Source organism: Chiloscyllium punctatum, chromosome 45 (assembly GCF_047496795.1).
Source record: "Chiloscyllium punctatum isolate Juve2018m chromosome 45, sChiPun1.3, whole genome shotgun sequence".
NCBI classification, from domain to species: domain Eukaryota; kingdom Metazoa; phylum Chordata; class Chondrichthyes; order Orectolobiformes; family Hemiscylliidae; genus Chiloscyllium; species Chiloscyllium punctatum.
This window is the reverse complement of record NC_092783.1, coordinates 41,314,727-41,333,766: the sequence shown is the minus strand read 5'-3', so window position 1 is coordinate 41,333,766 and position 19,040 is coordinate 41,314,727. Positions and strand designations below refer to the sequence as shown.

The 19,040-nt window shown below is 37.3% G+C and overlaps 1 protein-coding gene across 5 annotated transcripts in view; it reads right to left on the bottom strand.

Annotated features, from left to right (window-relative positions):
• Positions 1–324: 324 nt before the first annotated feature.
• LOC140467305 (copine-8-like) overlaps positions 325–19,040 on the bottom strand; it is a 594,693-nt gene continuing 575,977 nt past the window's right edge. For all 5 annotated transcript variants that reach the window (XM_072563573.1, XM_072563576.1, XM_072563574.1 and 2 more), the window contains 3 exons: positions 14,468–14,525; positions 7,616–7,689; positions 325–6,015 (listed from right to left, as the gene is read on the bottom strand). In XM_072563573.1, coding sequence (XP_072419674.1) covers positions 5,827–6,015; positions 7,616–7,689; positions 14,468–14,525 — 321 coding nt within the window. In that variant the 3' untranslated portion in view covers positions 325–5,826. The remainder of the gene's footprint in view (positions 6,016–7,615; positions 7,690–14,467; positions 14,526–19,040) is intronic.

Here is a 19,040-nt window from a genome sequence, read left to right as displayed (position 1 = left end):
AGGGAGAATGTGCAAATTCTACATGAATAGTCGCCCGAGGCTGGTATCAAACCCAGGTCTCTGGCGCTGGGAAGCAGCAGTGCTAACCACTGAGCCACCAAGCCGCCCCTTCTTAGTCATATTATTGAAAACTAAGTAAAGATTGGGATGCTAGAAATGCAATTAATTTTTAAAACGAAACATTAAACATATGTTTTAAAATGTTTAAGTTTGTGAAACTTTTTTAATCATCATGGAATAGTTTGACATTCCACAAATATAAAATATGATTTTCAGGCTAGTGAAAATCATTTGTATACAATTAGAATCCTAATTACACCTCATTCAACAGGATGCAACATTTTTAAAAGGCATTTAATAGCAGTGTCAATACCATAAAAGTCAAAGTTCGTCAATCCAAGTGCTTTCTGATGACATGAAGGAATGTTAATGTACGCCTGTGAAAGGACAGAGAATCAGTGGGAGCAACTTTTGGATTCCATGTTTCATAGCGGTGTTCAAATGCCAAAATATTCCAGTTTCTTAATGAAAATGATGGTGAAAGCTGGCAATTTCACCATCACTACAACCGTAAAATGGTGATCAATAATCCTGAGGCCAATAGATTGGCTGGGACCAGGAGCTCATTTGTTTGATATGGTGTGTGAAGATGGGAAGAATTCTCATTAAACAAAAGATGCTTTCTAATTTTGGAAAAGAGGAAGATCTGGGCCTTTATCTGCTGTAATTTCATTATACATTATTGAATGAATGTTGAAAATGAAATTGGTAAGTGAGGATCATGTACACGAAGCAAAAATTAATCAGCAGCGATTTCACATTCAAAACAATCGGACAAACTGTGAAGTGGCTGTCGATTCACTCATCCTGTTTGACATTACTGTGAAAGACCAAATTCACCCATACTCTGTACTGCAACTCTTGAAAATGTGATTTACATTGCAATGGATTGCCGTGGCATTGAGAAATATTGCATCAGTGGAAGACTTAAGCAATCTATGGTTAGACTTTCGGATTGGTCTTTAGAAATCAGCACACACTGCAACTGCAAGTAACCTTCAGTCTCTTTCTTACACGGTGCATGAGCAATAATGTCAACTTTATCCAATGCACAGTTCACAGCTCAACATTAAGATGCAAAATGATTTAATTAGGAACTATCAAAAAACTAAAAAACAGAACCTCTTCATCTCTGTACTCCTAATCTGGAAAATCTGAAAGCTTTGCAGAAAGCTTATATAGTCAGCCTACTAATGACTTGTGGACAGAGCAGTGTTGCTTGATGTTTTTATTCCATCATTTTTACCAGATGTCTTAGAAACTCAAATGTCATAAGCAATGCTGAAATAATTTTCATGGTGATTCAAGTTTCTCAACATTTATGAGAAAATGGCAGTTAGAATTTTGATAGCAAAATTGCAACAACAGCAAACAAATTACTGCTGCAATCTATCTCTTATGGAAATAAAACTCCAGTCAAATGAAGTTCTTCCAAGCATCAAAAACTTAGTAGGACACAAAAACAGAGCACACAGCATTTCATATTGGATTTTACTTTGAACATCAGTAGTTATTAAAGCCCTAACAAGTGGGCATCTTTTTTGCATTCTTAATATAATCTGCTTTACGCATGCTAACAAAGAATGAAGTCAACTCAAATTTTCAGATTAATTGTTAATTCAATGAGCCAGATAACGTTCTAGGGATCCAGGTTTGAATCCTGTCATGGCAGATGGTGGAATCACAAATCTAATGACGACCATGAAACCATTATTGATTGTTGGAAAAACCTGTCTGGTTCACCAATGTCCTTTCGGGAAAGAAACTGCTGGTCTACGTGAGATTGCTGACCCAGAAAAATGTGGTTGACTCTTAACTGACAGATGGGTAATAACTGCTGCCTAGCCAGTGACACGCTTATCTTATGAATGAATGAAGAAAAAAAGTGCTACAATGAGAGTGTTAATTCATATTGATGCTAAAACTAATAATTTGAACTTAATTGGCACTAATATTGCTTAGCTCAATCATGCTGAAGAATAGTCAGTTCAGGATTTATGTAATAACATTTATATGGTCACTTGGTAGCACAGAGCTTGAATGTTGCTGAAAAAAAGAGACATGCTGTCAAACCTTTTCACTTTGCATTCATCAGGACAGATGGAAGCATGCCAAATTTCAAAGGGAACAACAATTTATACTGCATGAAATAAAGGTGCTAACATAAGGTAAAGTGACACTGGTTGGTATAGGTGTTGTCATACAGAATGCACCAGGGAACTATTATCAGTATGCTTTTGCTTAATTCAAAAATATTTCAGAGAAGTTGGTATCCAAGACAATAATATTGCTTAAGAGCTATAGTTAATGGCTGGAATAGATGCAATTTGTAGATTGGGAACAAGTATTAACATTCTGCAGGTAAAGTCTATTGTGCTAATATTGATTCTTGATGATCCCAATCTTCTGTAGAGTGACAATCATCATTTGATTGCTGCTCTGCTGTTATGTATGTCTATCTAAACTGGTTCCTCATTTCTAGTTTGGTGTTCCTAGCACTGTCTCTTCAGAAATTTGGATTTTATTATCAGTTAAAGAGCTGCAGGAGTGTCAGGAGATGAAAGGGATACAAGGACAAACCATGTTCTTTTTTTGCAGTGCTAGCTGCTGTATGGTGAGTTTTATGTCCAATATAAATATTTCTGAATGAGTGACTTGGGTAGGTATAAATGAGTAAGGTGGTGATACAAATGGCTTCATGGCAAGTGAGTGAGGTGGCAGTGGATAGGATGGTCAGTTGGGATAGTCAGGTTGAGTCAGGGTTGTTAGTCAGGCCATTGGGGATGTTAATCATGTGGTCAAAGGATAGTCAAGTCAGGGATTGTCAGAGAAGCAGCAGAGTAGTTGGGGTATCAAGTGGGGAGCTGAAGGATCAGAGTGAGAGATTGGGGAAATCAGTTGTGTTGTTATCCTAGGGTCAGACTAGGACTTTTTTCTGACAAGAATTTTCTTGGAAACTATTCAAGTAAATACATCAGAACTGATCAAAGTTTCCTACTCAAACAAAGAGAGGGAAACCTTTTGGAGGTGGTTACAGAATTGTCGATTTGAAGTTCAAATTTCATGGACAATTCCCACCAATGTCAGCAAGTTGCACCTCCACTGGATTCCATCTTGGGCCGTATCTTCAATCCAAAGACCAGAAGATCTACGATATTTGAGATCCCAGCTCCCAATACATGACATTGTCCATGTGCCGTACAATCTCTTTGTCCTTTCCACAACTGATGGGTAAACTCTATTATATTACTTGCCCCAATTAACATGAAATTGATGTAACAGGATGAATTTATAGGGTTTGCCTGTGGATTTGCTTCAGTTAGGTGCCTCAGGCTACTATTGAGACAACGGAAAAATGGTCCTTCCTGATAAACTAAGTGGTTTATATTTTTCTGCCTAGTTTTGATGAAGGCAATGTCCAATTCCATTTTCTAAACTGATTCTGAGCCTTTGATATGTACTTCACCATCAGTATCAAGATCTAAATATGAGAATTATGCTGATTCTACTCTCTATAGTCAGTAAGTAGAGAACAGATTGATCGAATATGTTATGTATGTAGGTCTCATTCTGCCAAGAGACTTGGTTAAAAAAAGCTCTTGGGATCTGAATGCCGTCTTTCAGGGCAAAAATCTGCTCAGCATTTTTGTTCATGCAACAGTCTTTTGACAAGCAGTGTTTCACAGTTATAACATTTGTTCTTCCAAAGTAACATTGCTTATCAAGAATTTTGCTGTAGCCTTTTGTACTGCAAGAAAACTGAGTATCTTGTGCATTAGTAAGAATCAGAACATGCAATGTAATTGTACAGTTGAGGCTGTCTAGAGTTAGATTAAGCAGATTTCTCATTGTTATCTAATGCAACCAATGCTGGAAGTAAGGGAAAAACATTTTTTAGTCATTTTGATAGGCCAGCAGTTTGGTTGTTCTACAAGAATTGCACATACAAAGTGCCACAAGTTGAACCTATTATCTTTTTTGCACCTTTGATAAGTCAGATTGTCAAATTGTTTTAAAAATAAAAAAAAAACTTTACACAGTCACTTACTGTCTTAAGGTTCTGTGTGAAGCTATATCAGAAATGTTATATTGAGAACAATATACAAGTGTCAAAAATGTAAAGATCTGATTTTGAGAAAGATAAAAAGGCAGGCCACAGAATAGGTCTGTCCAAATGAATGGATACACATACATCTTAAACTAACAAGGCCGCATTAAGAATAAAACATTAATTTGCATGCAAATATAAACTCTCACTGTTTAAAGATAATTTTGAATCAAGCTACAAATCAGTGTAATTATGCTGCAGTGTTTTTCGTGCAGTAATTGTGCTTCTAACTAGATCTACATACAAAACGTTTGTTACAATCTGTTTGTTGATTGTCAATGTATTATAGAATGTTTTTTTTTCCACAGGATTAGGGCTAGATTGGATGACAGAAATAACTGTATTGATCTGATTTATAACCCATATTAAAATAAAGTTTGATTTAGTACAATCCAAAGTTAAGCACAATTGAAAATTTACCCACTTCAAGCAGAATTTTCAACTGGAGGGGAGCAATAGTGCATCAGTAGGATACCCATTTGATCCCCTTTTCCAATGGAGCCAATTGAAAGGACAGCCAGGCAAACTGTCCAAGATTTTTCTCAACTCCTTGGGCAATTTAAAACTTCAGTTATGTTTATGATAGAAGGGAACTGTAAATGGTGTCTTAAAGAATAATCCACATATTTTTTAAATGTTAATGTTATTACCAATGTTGTTAATACCACGTTCATGATGTTGAAATTAACAGATACTAACTGTATAATGTGAATTTTGAAATTAAGATTAAACAATGTATCACAAAAGGTAGACATTATATTGAAACTAGAAATTTGAATGATTTTTAAGATGCCATTTACAGTTTTCCTCAATCACTTAGTTATTAAAGTTATTAACACCTTGTGTTATAGGTGGCCAAACGCTGCTCAGTTTACACACATGTGGAAGTTGAAATTTTTGTTCTTTATGTCAAAGAGAAAGTACTCTAATTTGTGCAAAAAAGATCAAATAGATCATTCTTTATAACTGTAATTATAACCTTCAATTTCATATCTATTGTATTTGCATGGTCTGGTATAGCTCAGGCTATAGAATTTACATTGAGCAGTTTATAATTCTTTTTAACTCGTTTGGCCTAAAGGAACTCTAAAAACTAATCACTAAAGCTACAAAGAAAAACCACTAGTAAGATGCAGTAAACAATGAAACATGAGAAATTCCTATTGATTTTCCAAACAATTGACTAAAAGAGTTTCTGTATTATATAAACCATTCAGATTGTACAAAGAATCAATTTGTAAACTTCAAGAGACAAAACAGACAATTTTCAAATGGTACCAATGTCATCAAAATATTCAGTAAGTAAACCATCTGCAAGTCCTCAACTTATTCCGCATTTTCTACTCACTATATTCCACACATTTTATCCGACTTCACTCCTTGAGTGGACTGACAGTCAATCCCTTCTGAAACTCCAGCAGAAGTCTTCACAACTTTCTTTGTTATTCTGTCTTCAAAGAATATGAATCGGGACCCTTTATTTTGGTTAACCTCAATCACTCAACAATATTGTACTTGTAGAACAAATCTTACGATTGAGTACAAGAAACTTCTCAAGATGTTCTGCTTTCTTGGCATCTGGCTACAGCAGATGAATAAACACATTAAACATCACAAGCCGTTCCTGGCAAGTTTAAGTATCCCACAAATGATGTTTGTCAGATCTGTGTGTGGACACCAAGGCCTGTAGGTGTGTATGGTGGTGGGGCAGGGTTGGGCTTGATGCTTCGGGTTTTCATGTAGGAAATAAACTGGTCTGGAATCTCAGCCAGAACGTCTTTAGCCAGTCGAGCCATGCTAAGTACATGGTTTCCTGTGCGATCAATGTAATCTCGAAATGGCACAAACTGTAAGGAAATAATATTTAATGCCACATTATTTAGTAGAGAGGAAAGATTGCATGTAATTAAACTTACAGCAACTTCAGGAAATTATTCTCAACAGATATGAACCCAGCAGCAAAATTACCATAATTATATAAATGAAGACTAAGTAAATTAACACAATATCATATAAATATTTCATTAATCTGACTGCTGTTTTGAAATGAATTAATGCTCTCCATAATGTTTCATCTCTTTATGTGCCTGATTGAGATATTGTGACAACACATACAAAGTACCAGAAGATGTTTTCATCTCTTCTCGACAGCCAAAACCTACTCTGTTTGATTAGGATTACGATTTTTCTTTTACTGCATCTTGAAAACTATGGGGCAATCTTCATTCACTTTAGTCTTGCAGGGTGGAATCCAACTGATTTGCACTCTAACACCATGGGTTTGTCAGCTTATAACCTAGATAAGGAAGTTGAAGGTTCCATAAAGTATCTGCGCTGTGTGGGTATTAGGAATTTGCGCTATGAGTAACTAAATGCAATTTATATTTATTCCTTCACATTTACCATTTCATAATTAGTTACGAGGTTGTACAGATCCCATGTTTATATTGTTTAGTTTTGACAGTGAGTTCTCCTTTTAACATGCTGGTAATCTATTAGTGTCCTTTAAAACTTCTTTTTAAAAAAAAGGGTTTGTTTTTTCTGAGTTAATTCAAGAGGGAGAGCTTTTCTAGCTTGATGAAAATTGGTCACAAGAATAAGTTGCTCTCAAATTTGCTGCCAAAATTGTGGTACGTTGATTATAAATTTTGTCACTAAAAATGGAAATTCTTCAGTATTTTGGGGTGGTGCCAGAATTGGGAATTACCTCAAGTTGCCAGACAATTTGGGCTATTCTGCTTCTTGAAATTGGTATCTCGCCTTTAATGGCCATAGCTTTCATAAATTAATTAATTTTCAATTGATGTTGCTACCAAAAATTATATCTCTGATAAGTACCCTCAGGATCATGAAATAATTGTTAATCATTAAAAGTTAACTTCACTTTCCCAGTAAGTGATCAATAAAAAAGAGTGAAGTCCCATTTCTTTGGGTTGCTATAGATTTTAACAAGTCCAATTTTAAAAGAAAGAGCTTTTATATAGTACTTTTGCCTCTCCCTTGCTCCATCCGATATTTTTTCTGTCTCTTTATTTCTATATCTATACATGATTTGACATTGACTTCACTTTTCTTTTTACAGTGCCCTTGCCTCTGTTTTCATTCCTCAATTTTTAAATTTAATCAGTTTTGGAAACGCATTGTTAGTCTTGTTGGACACCAAGGTCTCAGGTGACCTGTTATCACATGCTGCAGACCAAATCCCATTGGGCTGAAGAGTGCAAGATAAAGTTTAACCAATCAAGCATATTCCAGGAATCAATATGTTTTCGTTTGCTTCTTTGAAGAGTGTTTCAACCACATGCGCACAGCAGTAGGTAAGTATTTACAATACACAAACTGTACTTTGCCATTTATGGTCAGCTGTGTAATCTTTATGAAAAGTGACATCATCTGAGTTCACTCTGCAATATTTACTTACACTATGTTGCTTCTGTTTCCACATACCTGTACAATATCTCTCTCTGCAAGTTTCCCTCGTGAAGATACTCTGATGTCATCACCATCCAATTCCACCATTGCTGCAAACAATAAGTAACAGATTTTGTAGCAAATGTATGTTCAAAAAACTGTTTTATGAAAATTACATGGTCCCCTGTGATCCAACATTACATGGTAGCGCAGGTGCACTGATGTGTTGGCAGAATACTAAATTTCACATGTCAATAAGCAAGCCTGAAATGCTATGGAGATCAATTTTACTGTAATTAAATTAGCTGTAATCTCTTTGTGTTATGGTCAATAAGCATTTCATAGATCAATTTCTGATTCCAGAGTATAACTTTATTTCATTGTACTTGCTGTGTAAAGCATGGGTATGTTTTAGTATCCGGTAAAACTAAGTAGAAGATTAACATCTTATTCAATAAAAATGCTATAACTTAAACATGGCTGGAAAATGTAGCATGTAAGAGTAGCAGTTACTGCGCCATAATCTTCAACAACAACTTGGTTTTTTGGTGATTTACATAACTTAACCAAAGTAATCAATGGTGAGGAAATGATAGGGAGTACAGCATGTGGTGGGTATTGCAGGGAGCAATCAGAGTACAATCTATGCTGTTAATCTTCACCTTGGTGACATCGTGACATTGGCCTAAGTCACTAACTGGTGATGTGCATGGACATAGTAAGGAAAGTAATTAATTTGTACGTATTGTAAGGATAATATGAAGGAAGTCTTTAAGATCGCATTTCTTTAAGCGGCAAATACCACAGCTTTAAAAAAGAAAATATGGTATTCTTACTGGAGTACATTTGAGATTAATGAGTCTAATAGTGGACAGCAGATAAGGTCCCAATGTTGAGGGTTAGATGTTTAAGACCCTCAAGTCAAAAAGGTAGAAGCTAAAGTTAGATTATTGTCGGATGTCCACAGCACTCTTCCCATTTGTCAAAGATTCTAAATATTGGGCACAAGCTAAGATGACATTGTTACAAAGACACCAAGCGTGCTCTTCACATTGATCAGTAATTGCATATGGCTAGAAGTTGTTAGGTGCATTTACAAAGATACATATGCTTGGGCTGGACGTTGCAAAAGATGATTGTAAAAGAAATATGACATTTGGAGAGCATCACTGGGGTCTTTGCATTTGCTAAGGGATCACATTCATCATAGAACGTTTCCATGATATTTGTTGGAACAGAGAGTTAGGAGTTAGTAATACAGCACATTATGTTAGGTAGTTTTCATTTCAACAGTTAATGTTTTCAATCAACAGTTAATTGTTGGTTTGGGGTTTCGATAGCAACCAGAAATGACTAAAGTAATTTTCAAAGATATGGACACCCACAACAAGCCAGTGTAAAGATTAGCATCAGAATCAAGAACTAGGGCTAAAGTAATTGTTTTAAAAAGAAGGGGACAGTCTTTTATTAGAAAACTGTTCCAGTGGAGAAGGGGAGAAAGAAAGAGTGTATGTGTGTTTGTGTGTGTCTGTGTGTGTGTGTGAGAGAGAGAGAATGATCGACTGGAGTTGAAGTCTTAAAGATGCAAGGATTTATATGTTATATGTTATATTAATCAAGTTACATTGTCAAAGGACATTAAAAGTCAAGAGACCAGATTCAAGTAGAATGAAAAGCCCTGGATGTCCTAGGATCCTTGAGAAAGACAGATTGACATCTCTCAAGAATTTGCACACTAATGATTGTTCTTTTTGTTACTACGTTTGTTTCTTGGCAAGAATATTTTTACTCTGATAGGTAACCCAAATCACTACAATTTAGTTGAGGTAAATCAATCCATGTGACTATTGTGACCATGTCTTGACCAATATTTACTTTTCAATCAACACCACCAAAACAGACCATCTGGTCATTATTACATTGCCCTTTATAGGAATTTATTAAGCTCAAATTGGCTGCCATATATGACACATGACAACATGTGTTTTAAAAAAATTGACTGTAAAACATTTTCAGACTTCACTATGGTCACATCTATGGTCTATTGAAGAAATAACTAATTCTGCATCATAGCTCCACAGGCACTGGCAGGCTCTTGGTAGCTTGCTTCCTGGAGAGACAGAGAATTTACAGCACAGAAACAGACCCTTCGGTTCAACTAGTCCATGTTGACCAAGTTTCCCAAACTAAGCTAGTCTCACTTTGCCTGCTTTTAGATTGTTTTCCTCTAAACCTTTCCTATTCATGTACCTATCTCCATGCCTTTGACATGTTGTAACTGTACCTGCACCTACCACTTCTTCTAGCAGTTCATTCCACACATAAACCACTATGTGTGTGAAAAAGTTGTCCCTTAGTTCCCTTTTAAATCTTTCACCTAGCACTTGAAAATATGTTATGGACCAGACCAGATCCCCTCAAAATATTTCAACAAAGTAGCCCAGAGTCTAACTTTGTTAGTTGTTTTAAGCCGGTGTAACATGGATATTCCAGGAGTGGTGCAGTTGGCTCAATCACTCAGTTTCAAACAAAATTGAATTTATTTACTGAGTCGTAGGTGGATAGAATAGTGAAGAAGGCATTTGGTATGCTCTCCTTTATTGGTCAGAGTTTGAGTACAGGGAGGTCATGTTGCGGCTGTACAGGCCATTGGTTAGGCCACTTATGGAATATTGCATGCAGTTCTGGTCTCCTTCCTTTTGGAAGGATGTTGTGAAACTTGAAAGGGTTCAGAAAAGATTTACAAGAATGTTGCCAGGGTTGGAAGGCTTGAGCTATAGGGAGAGGCTATACAGGCTGGGGCTGTTTTCTTGGAGTGTCGGAGGCTGAGGGGTGACCTTATAAAAGTTTATAAAATCATGAGGGACATAGATAGGGCAAATAGACAAGGTATGTTCCCTGGGGTGAGGGAGTTCAGAACTAGAGGGTGGGAGGGGAAAGATATAAAAGGAATCTAAAGGGCAACCTTTTCATGCAGAGGGTGGTGTGTGTATGGAATGAACTGCCAGAGGAAGTGATGGAGGCTGATACAATTGCAGCATTTAAAAGACATCTGGATGGGTATATGAATATGAAGAGTTTAGAGGAATATGGACCAAATGCTGGCAAATGGGACTAGATTAGGTTAGGATATCTGGTTGGCATGGACGAGTTGGACTGAAGGCTCTGTTTCCGTGCTGTACATTTCTATGACTCCATAACTACTGAATGAAACATGAAGGAAAACCCAATTTAGAATAACTTAACCTAACTGAAATCCCAATTGACTCCATCACAACTTAACAATGCCGTTGCAAATATTGGAACATCCCCATAAATACCTCTTTGGCAAAAAAGATAAAATCAAACACAGGTTCTCAATGGAGAGCAATGTCAAAGAGAGAGAGAGAGAGGATCAGCATGGAGCCCTACCTCAAGACTTGACCAGCAGCTTCAAACAGACTGGTTGCTAAAACCAAACCAAACCAAACCAAGTCAAACCCTGAACTGGGAGAACTGGCCACTCCCCTTTCATTGTACGAGTGTTTTTTGAAAAAAAAACTTAAAAGTCTTCACAAGTAGATATTTCCAGACATATTGGAACCTCTGCCTTTACGTCCCATCGTGAAAAAAGCCAAGGACAACATAACCTTGTTAAAGGAGCAGCATCATCACAAACATGTACCCTAGTTTTAAATTCCCCCACTCTTGGGAAAAGATGTTTGTTCTTCATCTTATATATCCTCCTCATGATTTTATAAACCTCTATAAGGTCATCCCTTAACCTCCTACACTCTAGCGAAGAAAATCGCAGCCCATCCAACCTCTCCTTATAACTCAAACCCTCCAGATGAGCATGTGCGAAACAAATCACAATTTATTTTCTAGCAAAACTGCAATGTAACAATTTTGTTTTGTCTTAAGCTTTGCAACTTTGACTGAATACATGAATAAAGTACTGAAATCTTGTTAGCCTTTGTATTACCAATTGAAGGTAGTGCACCTGCATTTCATTCAGAAGACGAGATGGAATCACTGTTTTCCCTTCCAAAGAACATTGCTTAATATCTTTATTACACATAAATGAGGAAAAGGGCAAACAAAATGTTGTGGATGCTGGAAGTCTGAAACCAGAAGATGCTGAAACTGAACAGATCTGACAATGTATATGTGGAAAGTGAGGTGCTTTGTTATATTTTTATATGTCAGTTTACATAACATATAGCACAATTAGTTTTTTATTGAGACAGATGCCTTGAAGTGTAATTATAACAATAGTTATTTAAATAATATCTGCAATATCACTGACTTACATTGGATGTACATTTAGTCTGGGATCTGTAATTATTGTGCATTACATACGCATAGTTGACTAGTTGATAACATATCATTGAATCCATGACACAGAGAATGTCTTAAGTTGAGGCAGTGGAACACCACATATTGTGATGTACTTTAAAGATACAGGCCTGACAGTGCTGGAAGTTATGTCAAAATACGACAGAGAGAGGCAGAGTTAATGTTTCAAATGGACAACCTTTCATCATGAAGGTCGCAGACTTGTTTCTCTTGATAGGTGCTGCAAGACCTGCAAAGCGTTTTCAGTATTTCCTGTTTTATCATGCACAGAAGATACCAAACTCAAAGAACTCATAAGATGAATGCCATGTTAACTAGTGCAACATGGCATTTAAAAGCACTGCCCCTCTCTGAGATTAGGAGTGATACAATGTGAATAAGCTGCAATCATGATCTCTTTCACTGTCTCACATTAGTGTCTTTGATTTTTCCAGACTATTCAAAGTTAAGAAGTTCTTTTTTAGATAAAGAATGATAGATGTGTAGAACTCCATTTTCCACAAAAAAGTAATGGTTTAATAATTATAAAATCTGAAACTGATGGACAAAGGCATTAAGAGCTTTCAAATCAAGGTGAGAAACTTCAGAATAATAATCAGCTACAATCTCATTGAATGAGAGAACAGACTGATTGACCTAATCCTGTTCTTATGTCCCATATCACAATGTGGCTAAAATCGCGATTAGCTAACACAGAACATTTTTGGATTCGAACACAAGAATCTTCTTTATCTACATACCTCAGTGTCACATGTGAAGTATTTAACTGAACTCTTGCCTTGGAAATCATAATTTTAAATTGTTTCAAATTTTCAAAAGGCATAAATAAATCATAAAGTAGTGAAACAGTCGGATATATTTATAAGATCATAAATAAGATTAATGCTGTTTTAAACACTAAATTTGTTGTTATTTGCTGATACATTGGTCAGATAATGACAAAAGATGTATAATATAACTTTTCAATATAAGAATATGAGAAATAGGACCATAGTAAAATTATGAGCCTGCAAGTGTAGTCCACCATTCAACAAAATCATAGCTGATCTTCTATCTCAACAACACCACTTCAGCAAAATCTCACTATCCCTTAATCCATTTGGTGCCCATAATTCCAATAATTTCTATCAAAAGTTGGCAATTCTAAAGACTCAATGATTTGAGTGAGGGTATTTCTCCTCATCTCAGTCCCAAATATTCAAACCCCTATTCTAAGTCTGTTCCCCTGTGTTGTAGGCTCCCAGCCAGGGTAAACACTTTCTGAGTATCTGCCTTGGTAACGTTCTTAAGAATTTCAATGATAACTTGCCATTTTTCTAAACTTGGGGGAACATAGCCAGTTTAGTCGATCTCTCTTTATCATGGTAGCCCTTTATCTACACAATTTACTTACCAAATGGAAAGGTATAATAATGGTTAAATAAAAGAAAAGCACTGTGTCTAGCCTGTTCACTTTCTTCCAAAAGTCTTTCGAAATACAACCTCAGAACTTTGGTGAGGTCAGCTGTGTTAATGGCAAGTAAACATTTGTTGCCAATCAAAGAACAATTAAGTCAATGAATTTTGGCCTTGCCAGCAACACCCATAGTTTATAAAAAAAGTAACAAAAGTTTAAAACTGGTTAGTAATTGAGATTTCTGTGGTTATCAAGTCACCTCCTCACTCCCCAAACCTGTCCATCCTCAAAAGGCATAAATCAGAGCATGGTAGAATATTCTCCCCTTGACGGGATGACTGCGAGTCCAACAACACTTAAGAGCTCACCACCACCCAGAACAAATGCTTTATTTACACCTTGTTCACTATCTTTAACATTTTTTATGAGTATACCTGCACCATATGGACTGCACTGTTTCAAGAAGGTAACTCACCAACACCACTATCACCATCATCATCTCAAGAGCAGTTGAGTGTGGGAAATATATGCAGACCTTGCCATGGACTCTTGCAGTACAAGATCAAATTTATCTGCTGCACTTCAGTTGAATGTTTAAGATGGTGAACAAGGTGTAAATCAAGCATTTGTGCTGAATGGTGGTGAGATCTTAAATGTTGTTGGACCTGCAGTCATCCAGTCAAGTGGAAAATATCCCATCACATTCCTGATTTGTACCTTGTAGATGGTGGACAGATTTGGAGAGTGAGGAAGCAACTTACTAACCACAGAAATCTCAGTTTTTAACTTTTTAGAAGAAAAACATTCGTTATTCCTTTATGAAATGTGGGTGTTTCTGGCAAGGCCAACATCTGTTCTAATTGTTCTTTGATTGGCAACAAATGTTAGCTTTGTCAACAATGCAGCTGACCTCACCAAACTTCTGAGCCTGTATTCCCAAAGACTTTTGCAAGTGGAAGAATGCCAACCGTCCAAATCAAAAATGGAAAAGTTTCAATTAAGAATGGAAATGGATGCTTGATGGGATCAGTACTTCTTTATTTAACAAGAATTTTTTTTGTCCTCCAGAACTTTCTTTCATATTCTTAGATATACAATTATACCTTGGCACCAAATATAATAAGAAAGCACTAAGATTTCAATAATCTACTCACCATCAAATTCTGCTTGTCCAACTCCAACAATAATAATTGACATCGGAAGCTTAGCAGCCTATATAATGAGGAAAATGTAACAAATTTAGTGATGCCATGTTATCTATAGAGGGACATGTTAAAGAACATGCATATAATAGATTTTAATTGCTCAGGCATTTGCAATTCTGCTTTTGTCTTGCATGCATTCTGGCTGACAGTGAGAGTAAAGAATTGTCTTGAAATTGCAGAAGGGATTCAAACTAAGTTAGAGGAAGATCAAAAGATTGGATGGTTGGTTTGTGATTTCTACATGAAGCCAAAACGGTTAATAATTGATTGAGTGCAGGAAATATCACCCCTTCTGAACATATCATAGAAACTTGGTCAGAAAGTGAAACAAGAGCTGGGAGAACACAAACTGGAGGCTGAGTGCTCTTAATAGTCTCTGTAATGTAGATCACATTCATGTAAATTGTAAGCATTTGCAGTAATGCAAAAAGCTTCATTTCATTTCTGAAACTTGTTAGACCAGTAGGGTAGCAATCTTCATCTTTGGTAGACCACTTCAGGCTTGAAGGGATCCAAACACACAGTATGAATGTCCCTGGGTCTTTGATATTCCATAGGCTTAGCTTCAAACACTGTAATTTGCTCTAGGGTTATTTTTATGACTTTTTCTCATGATCCATCTTACACAGTGAAATACACAGTCATACCATCACTGTGGCATCGTCTATATGATTTTGAAGAAAGATATTCCTGTGATTAAAAGCTTGATTGATTTATAAATAATAAATAGAGAGACTGCTGATGGAACTAGAAAGCACAGGTTTCAGATGATTGGCAATGGTGGGGGTGGGGAGGGAGGCATAAGGAATAACATTCTTATATAACAATGGTTGGGATGCATTGCTCAAGAGAGTAATGATTCAATAATAGCCTTCAAAAGGGAATCAATAAATTCTTGAAGAAAATATTGCAGGGTGTGGGGAAAGAACAGGACAGTGGGACTTCTTGTATTGCTCTATGAAACAGCTGACACTCTATCATTTAGCCACACAATAGGTTTCTGGATACAGGAAGGATTTAAATATGAGACACAACTGTAATCAAGGGATAACATCAAACTATACACATAGGAAAAGTAAATCAGCCACTGGACCAGAGGCACTTAACTGTGCTTTTGAGTTTTAAAGACAACTGCACAAGAGATTGATTTTCGTTTTACAAACTAACACTTACAAACATGCAGGGAGTAATTTTCAACTTATCGCTGGACCATTGAACTATCACTGGAGATCAGATGCCTATTATAGAATCTGCCCAACCGTTCTTCCGTTTGAAATCAATACAAAGGAAAAGTCAGACTGTTTCTATTATGAGGGTCCAATTCATTTTCTGTTCCAGACATAAGTTCAAAATTACCCCCATAGTTTGCTGATGAGATCAAGTGTCACTGGATAGAGTATACTGTCATTTTCCGACTAGCTTGAACCTGTTTCAGTGCAAAATGTACCAGCAGAACGTCAGAGTTAAATCAGCAATTTCACTCCAAAATGAGACTCAAAAATAAATGATAACAGGCCTGTGTGAAGCTGGCATTTCCCTCTGGTGTGAAATAATTAAGATCATCCAAACAGTCTTTTGGACTCAATGGGACTTGCGTATTCTTAGTCAATCGCAACATCAAAACTAACCTACTAGAATATGTACCTACTTTTCTTGCAACTTATAGAGAGTTTCTCCATCCTTGACCTCAGAGCAAGGTGTTGCCAACAGTATAATTTGAATCTGCAAACTGAATATTGTTACATGTGACTACAGTTTTTGATCCAAAAGCTGCTAAATAACTGCATTCTGTGTGTTGTTTGGCTTCATCTTTTCTAAAAGTTATGCATGCCATATTTTACCCAGAGGTTGGATTAATGAGCAGCTCACACCTCTGTAGTTAGTCTCACTGATATCTCACATGTAATTATAGTATTAAGTCAGGTGACTACATTCCAGTTGATTAAAAGAACTAAATTGGAAAGTTAAGCAGAAGGGTAAAATGAAAGACGTTCAGAAATTCCATGGATCAAGACCAAGATAAGTTGAATGCAAGCAAACATGTTAGGTCATCGGTAAAATCAAGTTAACACTGAACTTTATTGATATACAGATCCTTCCAACAAGCAATGTTCAATATTGAATAACTAAGGATAAATCAAACAACTAACATAATGAAAATATTTTAACTTGCTTCTACATTTTATTAACTTTGGGTTTTCCCTGAGTGTCATTTTTTGTCTTTTCCTGCAGAACTCCATTAGTTTGATATTTTCCAAAGGTACTGTGATTAATATAATAACATTATAATAATAATTATAGCTAATATTTGGTAAAATCAAGCCATTGTGTCAATTTGGGAGAGTTTCTCTCCGTGTGCCCCGAACAAGTTTTTGCAGTCAATTTTACACAGCTCACCAAATTATGTATGTGTCACATTTCTAGGGCACCAGTGATATACTTAAAACCTAAAGTTAATTGCTGCAAGTCAGGAACTGTCCTTCACCATGGCAATGTTGGAGGGAATTCCCTATAGATTGCCAACAGTGGCAGGATGGCACCTAGCGGTTCTCCTGGACTCAGTGGTGTGGAGGATGGTCATGCTCTTTCCTCAGGACTTTCAGAGGAGACTATGGTACCAGGACCTGCCAGCCTAGCCTAAGGTTGCCATCCAGGTTAGCGTGGTCTCAATGGGTGTGGAGGAATGTCCAGCAATTCAGGAAGAATGTTAATGAAGCTTTTGGACTGTCTTCTTTCTACTATCCTACAGATACTTCAACTCTGTTATCACACTCTCCTCCTAATTAAACACACAGTCGAGTATTCTCACTAACGCATGCAGCATCTTCCCTCAGCTGCTCTCATCTATTCAAGCCTGTCCAAGAGCCTCACCTCCCCACCCCACCCAACCCCGGGTCCCCAAGATCACTAGCCTTGTATATCGTCTGCACTGCCTACTTATTAGCTCATGAGGCCTTTTCCCTATGTGGATGTAGCATTCCTTTGCTCCCCAAGTCCTCCTGATCTCTTAGCTTTTTATTATATCCAAGTTCTTTGTTGCAGACACCGGGGAATTTGCATAATTGGTCATTTCTCGGTCACTGATTGTTCAAGGCAACAGTTTACGGCAACTAGTGGGAGAGAACAGCTAGCTATCTTCCAGGTTTTGCTTAATTCACTGCAGACAGTGAGAGGGAGAGAGGAGGCGACCCTCTCTATCAAACTGGAGGTTTCTGTCCCTATAGTGTTCCCATGTCTCTCTTCACCTGTCCAAGAGCCAATCAGGGAGTTGTTTTCAAGCTCATGATTCTGGCCTTCACAACTGATCCTCACTGGACAAACCAATGAGCCATCCGGGTGAAGGAGGTACAAATTCCAGATGGTTAGTATGGTCTCATGTTTTAGATATCTTACTCCACTGCTTGAACAAAGCAGCAGTGTAAACAACAGCTCACAATAAGTTTGAGTTACTTGTTTGTTTAGAGTGCAGAAACCTATTTCACAGTTTCTTTGGTTTATAGCAGTATCCTTTTTCCATTTCAGTCTACAATCCAAAGGAAAGAAAAATAAAACTATGTGATCTTCACATCACAGTGCTTTCACACTTTGACCTATTAAATAGACAACAAAGTTTGACCATGTAATTTAGCATTAAAAACTAATCTGCTAATGGCTATGAAGCATTAGTCATGTGGGGTGAAAGAAATTCACCTTTAGTTGCAAATTAACAATTATATTTAAAAGTTTGATAACTCTCATAAGATGCAGGAGCTGCTTGTCTCACACCTTGGACTATAAGGTGGGCAGCATGGTGGCTCAGTGGTTAGCACTGTTGCCTCACAGCGCCAGGGATCAGGGTTCAATTCCCGCCTTCGGCAACTGTCAGTGTGGTGTTGGCACATTCTCCCCATGTCTGCCTGGGTTTCCTGCGGGTGCTCTGGATTTCCCACAGTTCAAAGATGTGCAGGTTAGGTGAATTGGCCATGTTAAATTGCGCTTAGTGTTAGGTAGATTAGTCAGGGGTAAATGTAGGGGAATGGGTCTTGGTGGGTTGCTCTTCGGAGGGTTGGTGTGGACTTGTTGGGCCGAAGGGCCTGTTTCCACACTGTAGGAAATCTAATCTAATCTAAAAGAATGTTCATGCAGCACTGACTTTCATGGGTGTGGTAGAGTTTGAGGTGAGGGAGGAGTCCTCATTATTGATGCTGCACACACAATTTGCGACTGTATGTGGGCAAAAAGCTTTATCTGATGAGACAGAGGCAGCAGTATCATACTTTGTTCAGAGGTGGAGATCAGAATGCCATCTCATGCTGTCTCGGGATCTGTAACACAACCCTTCTTCTACTGGGGCTAATGAAGGCTGTATCAAGTTTCCATGTGGTTCATGTCTGAGGACTCATGCTGGTACTGTCCAGCTGGAATCTCTGCTCTGATCAACTGCATGACCTGCTGATGGACAATGAGGATCACTGGGAACTGCATCTCAAGTATCAGCACATCTTCCCAAGTGGGCTGTGACAGTGATGGCAGCTGTCTTTCA